Below are 13496 nucleotides of genomic sequence, written 5' to 3'. Positions count from 1 at the left end.
CTAAATTATTAATTGTCTAACCACCAAATATCTGATAAGTCAGTTGTTAGGGAAGGATAAAGATGAACATTATTACATTAGAAGGCAATATCATTGTTGAAGCTGGTGATTAATACTAGGGAACTTATTTTACCATTCTTTCTACTTTGTATATTTGAAAATTTCTGTATAAGTATTCAAAAGTGTAACAAATCCAAAATTAAATTAATAGAAAAAATTTTCAAAAAGTATCAGGGATAATTTATAAAATCTTGTTTTGGGGAATTTTTTTTTTAAGACTATTGTTTAAAGACAGGATTGTTTACATGAGAAAATACTAATTATCTGGAAATATCAATAACATATATATTGGGTATGTGTGTTAGTCACTCAGTCATGTCCAATTCTTTCAACCGCATGGACTGTAGCCCACCAGGCTCCTCTGTCCATGGAATTCTCCAGGCAAGAATACTGGAGTGGGTTGCCATTCCTTTCTCCAGGGTATCTTCCAGACCCAGGGATCAAACCTGGGTCTTTTGCATTGCAGGAAGATTCTTTATCATCTGAGCCACCAGAGAAGTCCAACATATGTATTACTTATAAGCTATTTCATACATAATTTGTTGCCTTAAAAATAAATACTAAATAAAGCAAAGGTTAATTATTATAAAGCTGGTAAGCTATTTGGTTAAGTAGAGTAATATCCTTCTTGAAAACTAAATATAAAATGAATTATGTGTCTCACTTCAAATTTAATTTTGGATGTACACATATTTTCATGGCCACCAGGTTGTTATTTGTCAGCTTCCCTTTAAAGTTATCATTAAGAAAATAAAATTTAAAATAGAAACAAGATCAGCACAGTGTCAATCAAATTCATTATGATATCTTGAAAAACAAGGTAAAGTAGAGATTTGCAAATCTGAAGATTAGGAAAAATAATCCCTGAAAACAAACATAGTGAATTTGAGAGTCACAAGTATCCTGAGTATATGTGGATAGACCACAGTGTGGGAGACCTGGTTTTAATCCCTGGGTTGGGAAGATCCCCTGGAGGAGGGCATGGCAACTCACTCCAGTATTCTTGCCTGGAGAATCCCATGGACAGAGAAGCCTGGTTGGGCTACAGTCTAGAGGGTCACAAAGTCGGACAGGACTAAGTGACTAAGCACAGCATAGATCTGGACAACGCTGTACTCCAAACTCTAGACTGATAACCCAAAGGCTTCTGAAGCATTGTCTTTTGATTGTTTAACAAATAGAAAATTGATATCTCTTTTAGCTTTCTATCTTATGGTGTTGCATCAATTCCAGTGTGCAAATAAGTAGCCCTGAAATTCTGCATTCTTCATATGTAGGTTCACTAGAAATAGGCACTGAAGACTTTCAAGTGTATATTTCCAGTGGACCAAAATACATGGCCTGTGACTCTTTGAGGAATTATAGAATAAGTGGTCCCTTCATTTCTTCACTAAATATAGCAGAGCTAAGCTGTTTCTTCTGTAGTGGTCACTATAGTTCTAATTTTTCATTACCTTAGGTGGGAAATTTTCAACACCTTGTATAATAACATATCCTAGAATTGCTGCTAAGTCGCTTCAGTCGTGTCTGACTCTGTGCAACCCCATAGATGGCAGCCCACCAGGCTCCGTCGTCCCTGGATTAGCACTTCTAAAAATGTTCTTAACCTTGCATAAGTCAGTTTACAATCAATCTGAAAACTTGATTTTAAGGACCATTGTTTCAAAAAGTTCTAGGCACTCTTTTGTACACTTTACTATGTGGCATTTTTAAAAAATCATTTTTCCCTTATTACTTTCTATGCTTAAAATTTATTAGCATTTCAAAGACTCAATTATTTCTTCAAGTATACAAAGACTGAATAGCCCTTCTTATAAGATGTATGGAAATGTTCAACCATGATTGCTTTTAAAAAAGAGAGTACAGTCCACTGATCGACAGTTCTTGCATTCACAGGTTAGTGTGTATCAGGATTAAACTGGGTCAATGGACCATGAACAACTTGTACCATTACAGGTACAAAAGGGCTATTATCATCTTCAGGACAAGATGCAAAAGGTAAAAATAAAGGATCATGGCAAAAAGAGAGCTTACTTATCTATAATCTTTAGGTTGTCTAAAACCAACAATGTTTTTATTAGTTTTATCTAGAAATGCTCCCAGATTAAGCTAAAATTTTATTTAGATGTCTTACTAATCTTCACAATGACTATATCTGCTTTCACTAACTGCAATTGTTACAGCAGAGTTCAGTTATTATGACACATGAAAACTAAATACCAGCAGTGCATCAAGACACTGTCCGTCTGCAGGAGCATAAAGACGATGAAAGTTCGAGAACTGAAGTGAGTGCCCTGTAGATTCTGAACTCCCTGGTGCTGGTTACTCTCTAATAATAAGTTTGATGTTTACAGGAGATTCATGTACTATTTCAGGTCACCTTAGCAATAAGTGTATTCCTTTAAAATGGATAGAAAGAGAAATGGCTCCTCCCTAAGATCTCTAATTTAGCATCTTGGAATAACTTCTCACCTGGGACACTGGGTCAAAACCTGGAATACTGCAGAAATGTGACATGGTAGCAAATATATCTTAAAACATCAGATGAAGGCCTGTGGATTCCATGTTAAGGAACCAAAGTTAGCCAATTAAAAACATGTCTCTGTTGGCATTTGTTTAAAAAAAAAAAAAGTCACAAAGACCTTGGCTGTTTTAGGAAACTGGTGTGATGTAAACATGTTTTATGGGGCTAATGGTATATAACCTGCTTTTTTTACTAGTTGTGCTCAGGGAGCAAAGTGGCTGGTTGCAAACTTTTTCTTCATTCATCATTGTCAAAGAAGATAATAGTATTGCCGATTAGCTGTATTTTACTGGCAATAGCTGTAAAGACACATTAGCTGTATCTTTAAGACGTATCCTTGAATTCCTATAAGTTTCATGTAAACAGAAGGTCTATTCATATGCATTACTTTACTTACCAAGTACTTATTGAGCACACTTACAGGTAAGAGCAGAGAAAGATTTCATAGATTTGGAAGTAACTGTCATCAAAAAGCTTACAATTTAGTAGGAAAGGCAACAGTAATTATACAAACTATATTTCTCAAAAAATTATCCAGTGGCTTTATCTTAAAATAAAAATTTTCCAAAAGAATATAAATGTCTTTGGAGATCCTATAACTTTGATTCACAGTCTCCTTACATATTTCATGAATAATTTCAGGAATAGGGGAATAGTTACTTTTACTATGCTCTCAGCCTACTTTATGAAAGGTCCAATGTTTACAAATGTCTATGAACTTTTTACCAAAATATACAGTAAATTTGAAAGCATTTTAATATTTGCATGACATTTTTAAAATTAATTGCTATATTTTAAATTTAAATTTACAACTAAGCTCTGAAGATGTTTACATGGACCTCATATTTTATCCATGTCAATCTTTTACAAAGTAATTTTCAATAATAAAAATTCTATTATATTATGATAAACCTATAAACTTTTCATTTATTCAGAGAGTTAAGTGAATTGGTACTGTCATTTGAACTTTGGTCATTCACACCAGAAACAATTTTCCAAGCATTATTTCTTCACCTGTTAAATAAAATTATTACCACTGTAATTATCTTAATTAGCCTCACAAGTTTGTAGTAGCAATTAGCAAGGGAAGACATCAACTTTTCTCAGGAGCATTATCAGGTTTTCCCTCCCTGGAGGCTAGCTTCCTGTACTAATTTTCAACTCTTAGAAACTGTTTTACTTCTGGAAATCTCCTTACATCATTGAAATAGTGCTTGATAGTTTTATATAGATAGTATTTGTGGATTGTGTTTGTTTTGCATTTCTGTTTTCTTTTTCTTCTCTCAGGTTGGCTATTCCCCAAACAAACTGAGATAAATAAGTTTATTCTAAGCATTGTCAGTTCAAAGCTATAGAAAATGAAGCTTCAATTTCCAGATCTACTGCTTTGTTTGACAAGGCTATTTTCAAAAATTTTATACACCTGTTTTATGTGTTTGTTTTCTTCTCTGTGTGTGCCCTTTGTACTTTGGGAAGCAGTCAAAGTGCTCCTAACATGATGGTATACTTGCTAAAATTATCACTTTCTCCAAAATATTGCTTTCCCTTCTACAGAAAGTTTCTCATGCAGATAAGCTGCAGTTACCAAATAGGTATGTCTAAGTCGTGAAAAATTCCACACCAGTAGCTATTACATTGAGGGTAAAAGCCTCTGTGGATGGCAGACCTCTGTGGGAAGTAAAATGTCAAAGTGGGCCATCTACTTGCACCCTCAGAAAGAGTCTGTTTGAGAAGGAAATTTCTCATAAAACACACCTGATGTCTTCCTAGTTAACTGTTATCACAGGAGTTAATGAGTGAAATGGGCAAAGCATAAACTGTATAAAATGGAGGACACACCTTCAGCCCAAAAGGTTTGCTACTGCTCTGTTGGGTGTTGACAGATCTCCCTACGTTTTCAAAAGAAGCCAGTAATCTAGAATTGTATTCCAAATCTTTCAAAATTTTAAATTGTGGCAACTAAGTCAAATAAATGCAAAACACTGTGGAAGGTAAAACAAACACAATGACAGTGACCAGTTTGAAACTAGCTACCTTGCTCTACACAAGCTACCTTGCCCCTTTAATGTCTAGATCTGAATTGAGGAAAAAGAAAACAAACACAATTCCCAAGCTATTGATTTCTGGGTTGTGCATAAAACAGTGCACAAAGAAAAGTGTGTGGACCAGGAAACTGACTTAAACATAGGCTCCCTTTTCTCTTCTGCATCTCATTCAATTCCCTCCTGACTGACCCCTTTCTGACCTCCATCCTTCTTGGTCCTTCCTAGGCTGTGTAATACTTAAAAGTACAGAGCCAAAAAAATGTTCCTTTCTATCACCCTTTAGACTTGACAATCATTTTGGATGTATAAAATAAACAACCAACAGTAATAACAAGTATGCCAATATAGATGAGTTATACATTATATTTCACATTCTATCTCCTCAAAAACAATCTAATTAAGAGACATTATTGTGCCTGATGTTCAAAAGAGAAAACGGAAATCTAAAGAAAGTAATACACTTGAGTAGGTTCCCCAGAGTATAAGTGACTGAGCAGTATTGGACCCTTATTTTCTGGCCCCAAATCCACTGTCTCTCTTCTCATCTTTCACAAAGGACTGAAGGGAAACAGTGAGGCAATAACCCGGATTATACTTTTGACTTTGTCTTCCAGAATAATGTGTCTTGTCTTAAATGTCCCTATAGCCAGCATCTGACCACTGGATTCCTTCAAGTTTATTCTAATTTTCTTTTAAACTATCTCCAAGTACATACAAATACAAATAAAGGGTGAGGTGGTTAACACTTGTGACTGTTTGGACCAAAGACTGGTCCTGTGGTATGCAACCATTAGAAAAAATTACAACATCTCTTTGGCAGGTCAAAAATGAATTCATTAAATTACTGCTTCAAAATAGAGTTACAATACCTTACAAAAGGGCCTAATGACCATATTTATGAAAAAAGAAAAGTTTACTCCTTTAAAAGTACCTGTGTAAGCAATTTTATATCAAATCCATGGTGATAATCTAAAATTGGTTGCTATATACATGGGCTTCCCTGGTGGCTCAGACCGTAAAAGAATCTGCTTGCAATGCAGGAGACCAGGGTTCGATCCCTGGGTCAGGAAGATCCCCTCAAGATGGAAATGGCAACCCACTCAAGAACTGTTGCCTGGAAAATCCCATATGCAGAGGAGCCTGGCTGGCTGGCTACAGTGCATAGGGTCTCAAAAAGTTCAATGTGACTGAGTGACAGAGCATGCATGCATAATTGTAGATGTAAATATAAATTGTAGATATAAATATAAATCTATATATACAACCATCCACAAGTATATACACACATATTTACATGCACAAAATAAGCACTTTGACTTCTAATTTATGAGAAAATTGAATCCAATATTAATTTTGAAGGTTATTTTTTTATGCCAAAGTGAATCTACGAAAGGCAAACTTCTTTACCCAAATCTTGGGTCCAAAGCGATGGCCCTGGGGTGTTCCATAGCTCCTGCAATGAGTGTAGTTCTTAAGGAACCGTCTAGTTTGGCCACTTCAATTTGGTCCAGATTGCTGTCTATCCAGTATATGTTGCCTGCTATCCAGTCAACGGTCAGTCCTTCTGGGGTAGCCAGGCCATGTTCCACAACCACTTCAATAGCACTGACACCTACAAAAAGGGAGAAACCAACACTTGCATCCATTCAAGTAACCCATTACGCACTAAGGAAAAGGCATCCTTATCAGCAGTATGAAGTATTTAACATTATATTAACTTTGAGAGATATAGTGTAAAAGTGTTACCTGACACAGAAATTAAGATGGCCCCAAATTTAGAATTAATGATGTTTCCCAGCAGATATTTTTAATCTCTTAAATCCTTTCAGTGACAGCATAACAGAATTTTTAAACAACACTGAGGCTAATAACGATGTTTAGGTTGCAAAAAGTTATGTCATGTTTCTGATTCTTTAGGCAGAACAAGGAATTTTGGAAATGATAATGACTTGCTGGTTAAAATCAATGGAATGTAATTTAAACACTGATCTTCAGGGTAGAATAAAAAGTCCACCTAGGGCAATCTGCGTCTAGTCAGTCAACAGCTACTGTTTTTGAAAGCATGACTGAAAAGATCGATGTTATACCATTTAGCCTTAAAAATATCCTCAAATTATACCCCTCACAGATTTCTGAGCAAATACAACATTTCTGAGTTGTATTTTGACTTGCAGAATATAGCATGTTTGAAAAGAAAGGAAGAAGCCTGTGGTGTGGTCTAAATAAAAATAAACATTTGGGTAATACCCAGAATTATTTTTATTTATGTCCTTCATTTCTTTTGGAATTAATACTTTATAACTTACAACATTGCCAGTGCTTTTGTTAGACATGTTAAAAGTGCATTTTTTTTAACAGTTAACCATGTAAAATCATGTATCTAAACCCATCATTTGAAAATGAAATCGATACTTTGTAATATGATACAAGACACAGATTCACACATCATAATTACATTGTGTTTGAACATTACATTTTTCCAAAATTGTAATGGTGATTTAAGGAGGAATTGAGATTTTGATAAAAATACCTGGCCTTTGGAATGTTATACAGATCTGAGATTTTCAAGAGAATTATGACATATATTTATCTCAAGGTCTTGCTCTTTAAAGAAAGCCTAGATTGGAAAAAGAGATGCCAAATTATGGGAAAACTTATTTAGCTTATATTAATAATCTTTGTAATAATTTATTATTTCTTTGAATGATGCTAGAATATGAAAACCATAAAGAAAAACAAAAGCTATTTTAACTCACAAAATTATGTATAGTAATTAGAAGACAGTCATTTTTCTCTTGTAAATAAACTTCACCACTGAATATGCATCAAAATGCTCACAATTTGAAAATGGTGTGAGTAGTATAGGCCTTCACCCCTCTCCAACGTATCATCACACATACTTTACACCCTTGGATTTCCATATATTGGGAGAAGATAAAAAATCAAAGAGTAGTCAAAATTCCTTCTGATTACAACATATTTTTTCTGAAAATTTCAGTTAGAAATTAATCCCACCATTAAGTCAAAATTGTAATGGCTGTACCTCCACTTTCAGAAAGCTTGCCCCGGTATATTCTGTCTTCTACAACATCTGTCCAATAAAGTAAACTTTGGTTGAAGTGAAAGTCAAGTGCTATTGTGTTTCTCAATCCAGGAACAAGTAGACTATAGTCTCTTTTATGAAGATCAATCCTTCTGATCTCATGGCGAATAGAAAAGATGATGAATGCTTCAAAAGGATCTGAAAATAGATTTATGTTAACAGGCATAATGAAATATTTATATGCTTAGTAAACAGAATAAAGTACTTGGGGTCAAGATCTATTTATTTAAAAGCACAATTTATAATGGATTTCCTATCATTAGAGGAGCTACTTCTTTCAATACAAAATTTAAAAGAATCTTAAAACACAGGTTTATTTGTATTTATTAAAATAATCTATAAATGTTTTTTTATTCCTTGAATTTTTACACACCTGATTCTGATTTTAAAATAGAAGAATTGCTGCAATTACAAGACAAAGTGTGAGATTTTCTGTTTTAGTGTAGTTCAAGCTGACAGTTCAAACTTCAGAAATATCATCATAGAAATATCTAAGTGAATAAAACTAACTCAGTCACTTTTAGCTCATCACATGATTCTAGACTCACAAAGGAGAGAGAACCAACAGAAGACAACTTCTATGAAGAGAATTACTGGGCTTATAATTAGGAAGATGGCAGCTTTCTATAAAACCCAAGAAAATCATATATATAACTTTTCCCTCACTAGTTTTTTAATCCTGGGCCAGGCCTGGAAGAAAGAGAGGAAGCTTTGAAAACAGATATGAGATTAAAGTTTTATATTTTTGTATGTAAAAAAAGAATGTTTTAATACTCAAAAGTTACTAAAATTACTTTACCATTTTGAAATGTATCAAGTCCTACACTGTTGGACATACTATGTGTTAGACATGAGTTCTGCTTTATAAACATACATTTTGAGGGAGGGACCCAGGCTCAGTAAGATTTCTTCTGTTGCCATGTTACTGTCAACCTTTTCTGCTTTTTTTTAGGGAACATGGTTTTCCTATCCCAAGTCTATACATGTTTGTGAATGTGAGCTATAATCACTCCTGGCCACAATGGTTGGCCTAAGAGGTGGATATAAGGTCTAAGTCAGGAAGATGGGGTTTTTAAACTTCCAGAGAAGTTTTCAAGTTGAGGAGAAAGAGTATCTTTTCAGATTTCTCAGCCTAATATTGTCCGTTCATGTCCTTGTACTTTAAGTCCACTTGTAGTAATGTAGGAGAAGAGAAAAAAAGACTCAGAAACGGAAACTGATGACCAGGAGAAAGACCATATCCTAAGGACATTCAAACCCATGGTGCCAATTTTCCCTAAGACCACCTCCTTTCTTCAAATACCCTGTGCAAATACACTTAACTCTACTGCACTTCATTTGAACTGGATTTTTGTCAACTGTACCCAGGTATACTGTTCTTATCATGTATGTGTTAGTTGCTCAGTCATGTCCAACTCTTTGTGAGCCCATGGACTGTAGCAAGCCAGGCTCCTCTGTTGAAGGGATTTCCCAGGCAAGAATACTCAAGTGGATTGCCATTTCCTTCTCCAGGGGATCTTCCAAACCCTGGGATCGAACCTGGGTCTCCCACACACCAGGCAGATTCTTTACCATCTGAGTCACCAGGGAAGTCACTTTGACTTCTTATTAATCTCATTTCCTCAGAGATGGCTCCCCTGATCAGTTACCTAATAAAATCACATCTTCATTATTCTATTTCACTATAGCCTGTTTATTCTCTTTAGAGTACAATTTAAAATCAGTGTTTCCCTGTTTGCTATTGCTCTCACTCACTGGATTATACACTCTTTTAAACAAGGATCTTGTCAGTCTCACTCACTATGCTGTCCCTAACATCTAGTATCAGGTAAGATATAATACACACCAGGTCTCAGACTAGAAGGTGAAGGCTGCCCTTCATGTAGGAGAGTCACTGGTGATTTTTTTCACTGGAGATGAATCTACTTTAGGGAGCTCTGCCCAGCACATTAAATAAATGTGTTTGGGTGATTAAATGTGGAGAGACATGGATTTATCTTAAGAGAATATCTGACAGCTAGCATAGGAGAGAACTGCCACAATCTGCTGATCACAATCGGGCTACCTGACCTGATGCTGATCATACAGTATAAGCAAGACCAGCCAAGACCATAAGAACAGTCCAGAAGTCCTGAAAACCTGTGAGCAAAAATTATGTATTTGATTATGATCACAGAAGTATTATTGTAATTTATTGCACAGTATTGTGATGTTTATTGCACAACATTACTGTGATAATATCTAAATGATACAAGATAACAAAAGTGCAAAATAATTAGTTCCAGATAGGTCCCAATAGAACAAATACTCATAAAATTTAAAATCCAGAATTTAGTATTTTTAAAATTTAAAAAAAAAAAAAATGATTGTTTTGTGTGAATAAACCTTGCTTGATAACCTGCTTTGGCTATGACAAGTGTTAGCTTAGAAACATTCTTTATCTTTTCAATACTTAAATTTCCTTACTTGTAAAATGAGTTCACAATAATCACCTTTCAATATAACTTAAACTGCTGCTCTCAGAATCCAATTAGATAAAGTATGCAAATTAGTTCAGTTGGTAAAGAATCTGCCTGCAATGCAGGAGACCCTGGTTCGATTCCTGAGTTGAGAAGATTCACCGGAGAAGGGATAGTCTACCCACTCCAGTATTCTTGGGCTTCCCTGGTGGCTCAGCTGGTAAAGAATCTGCCTGCAATGCAGGAGACCTGGGTTCAATCCCTGGATTGGGAAGATCCCGTGGAGAAGGAAAGGCTACCTACTCCAATATTCTGGCCTGGAGAATTCCATGGACTGTATGGTCCATGGACTTGCAAGGAGTTGGACACGACTGAGCAGCTTTCACTTCACTTCACTTCATGCAAGTTTGCTTTATAAGCTGACAATCATCACAGTAGATACAAATGTAGACAAACTGTGATGTAGTCAAAAGTAATAAACTTGGAGTCAGAAACTGTTGGTTTAAGATAGAGTTCTGTTGTCAATAAACTGTATAAATATGAGAAATTTACTAAGACTCTCTGATTCTCAATAGTTTTTGAAAAAAATTGTAAAGTATATAACATACTGAGTTATCAGGATAATTGAGGGTTAAAAGTGTAAATATTTAATATCTTAATAAACATTTAATAATTACTACAACTATTCAGATTTAGAGATCAAAGAAATAAGCAAGACAGATACTGAGTAAGAGAAAAGGCAGAGTGATAACAAAGTAAAAACAGTCAGATATTTCCTAGCACGTGCTGAAGCTAGGGGCATTACAACTCTGAAGAGCCTTTCCTTCCTGTGGTTTATAATCTTAGTTAAGCAGTAAATTACACGGCAGCAACTACTTGTGAGAGAAGTTTACATTGAATACTGTTAAAGGACATGCAATTTTTAAATCACAGAGTGGCTACTTCATCAAAGTATCTACTTTTGTTTTTTATACATAAATGCATGTGTGTAATCTAATCACAATCTAAAATCTAGCATCATGTTTAAAGAAGAATCTCTGAAAGCAATCCCACTAAAGTGAGGTAAAAGATCAACATGTCCACTAACATTTCATCTTTCTGAAAGTTTTAAATGATGTAGACTAGCGAGAACATATGTATATGTTCAGTAGCACAGTCACGTCTGACTCTTTACAACCCCATGTACTGTAGCCTGCCAGATTCCTCTGTCCATGGGATTTTCTTGGCAAGAATACTAGAGTGAGTTTCCATTTCCTCCTCCAAAGGAATCTTCCTGACCCCGGGATCAAACTCTTATCTCCTGCATCTCCTGCATTGTGGGTGGATTCTTTACTTCTGAGCCACCAGGAAGCCCCAGGTGAGAACAAGAAGAAGCAAAAAGTGGAAAGTAGGTGCTAAAAATAAACTACCATTTACAAGTTAAAAAAAAAAATGATACTTGGAAAATTTAGGATAATCAACTGACAAAACTACTACAGAAGAAAAAGAGCATTCAGTAATAAATGTTCGGGACAAAATTTTAGAAAAAATCACTAGCCTTTCTAAAAATGATAGCAGCTAAGCCAAATTATCCTGATAGATGAGTTGGTAGAATCTGCCTGTAATACAGGAGACCCCGCTTTGATCCATGGGTCGTGAAGATCCCTTGGAGAAGGGATATGCTACCCAATCCGATATTCTTGTGCTTCCCTTGTGGCTCAACTGGTAAAGAATCCACCTGCAATGTGGGAGACCTGGGTTCAATCCCTGGGTTGGGAAGATCCCCTGGAGAAGGGAAAGACTGCCCACTCCAGTATTCTGGCCTGGAGAATTCCATGGACTGTGTAGTCCATGGGTTTGCAAAAAGGTGGACACGAATGAATGACTTTCACTTTCAAGCCAAATTAAAAAACAAACAAACAAAAAAACAAATGCACATTAGCAACGATTTAAAAAAAGTAAATAAATAAAAGACAGACTTGAGAATAAAAATATTAAGAAATATTTAGAGTGCATAAAGATATTTAATGACTTCAAAAAAGGAACAGTATATAGTGTAATTAGATAGAGATAGACAAATAAACAATGCCCTGAAGATTTTGCATCTACATGAATTAATTTATAAATTTACTATAATGCTGCTTATTTAACTTATATGCAAAGTACATCATGTGCAATGCTGGGCTGGATGACTCACAAGCTGGAATCAAGATTGTAGGAGAAATATCAATAATCGGATATGCAGATGATACTACCCTAGTGGCAGAAAGTGAAGAGGAGCTAAAGAACCTTTTGATGAAGGTGAAACAGGAGAGTGAAAAAGCTGGCTTAAAACTCAACATTCAAAAAAATTAGATCAAGGCATTGGGCCCCATCACTTCATGGCAAATAGATGGGGAAACAATGGAAATAGTAACAGACTTTATTTTCTTGGGCTCCAAAATCACCATGGATGGTGACTGCAGCCATGAAATTAAAAGACACCTGCTCCTTGGAAGAAAAGCAATGACTAACCTAGACAGTATATTAAAAAGCAGAAACACCACTTTGTTAATAAAGGTCCATATAGTCAAAGCTATGTTTTTTCCAGTAGTCATGTATGGATGTGAGAGCTGGACAGTAAAAAAAGGCCAAGCACTGAAGAATTGATGCCTTCAAACATGTGGTGCTGGAGAAGACTCTTGAGAGTACTTTGGACAGAAAGGATATTAAACCAAGTCAATCTTGAAGGAAATCAACCCTGAATATTCATTGGAAGTACTGATACTGAAGCTCCAATACTTTGACCCCCTGATGTGAAGAGTTGGCTCATTGGAAAAGACCCTGATGCTGGGTAAGATTGAAGACTAGAGCAGAAGAGGGTGGCAGAAGGTGAGATGGTTAGATAGCATCATTGACTCAATGAACACGAGTTTGAGCAAACACTGGGAGACAGTGAAGGATAGGGAAGATAGGGAAGCCTGGTGTGCTGCAGTCCATGGGGTCCCAAAGAGTTGTACGTGATAGTGAAGGAATAACAACAAATGATGCAACAAAATTAAAAATTTAATTCTTTAAAATGATACTAGATAATTCTAAAGATTACTTTCAAAATTGGGCTTCAACAGGAAGCTGCATCCTGTTAATTCAAGGGAAATAAGTAAAAGTGAATAAGTCCAACAGGTATTAAAATATATTATTATTTAAATATAAAATACTTTGGTAATGACCCATAACTGACTACAAGGCAGAGAAATATGATAGCTTTGGGGTCAGTACTAGGGAAAAGGGGATCACAAAGATTCTGACACTACTGAACAACTGAAACTAGGAAAAAATTACATTGC

The 13496-nt window shown here is 35.5% G+C and overlaps 1 protein-coding gene across 1 annotated transcript in view; it reads right to left on the bottom strand.

Annotated features, from left to right (window-relative positions):
• Window positions 1-13496, bottom strand: part of LRP1B (LDL receptor related protein 1B) — a 1867078-nt gene that overhangs the window by 714202 nt on the left and 1139380 nt on the right. The window contains exons 24-25 of the mRNA XM_061135390.1: window positions 7673-7870; window positions 6037-6241 (exon numbers count right to left, since the gene is read on the bottom strand). Of these exons, the coding sequence (XP_060991373.1) occupies window positions 6037-6241; window positions 7673-7870 (403 nt within the window). The remainder of the gene's footprint in view (window positions 1-6036; window positions 6242-7672; window positions 7871-13496) is intronic.

This window comes from Dama dama, chromosome 33 (genome assembly GCF_033118175.1).
Source record: "Dama dama isolate Ldn47 chromosome 33, ASM3311817v1, whole genome shotgun sequence".
In the NCBI taxonomy this organism is placed as follows: Eukaryota; Metazoa; Chordata; class Mammalia; order Artiodactyla; family Cervidae; genus Dama; species Dama dama.
This window is presented reverse-complemented; position numbering and strand designations above follow the sequence as displayed.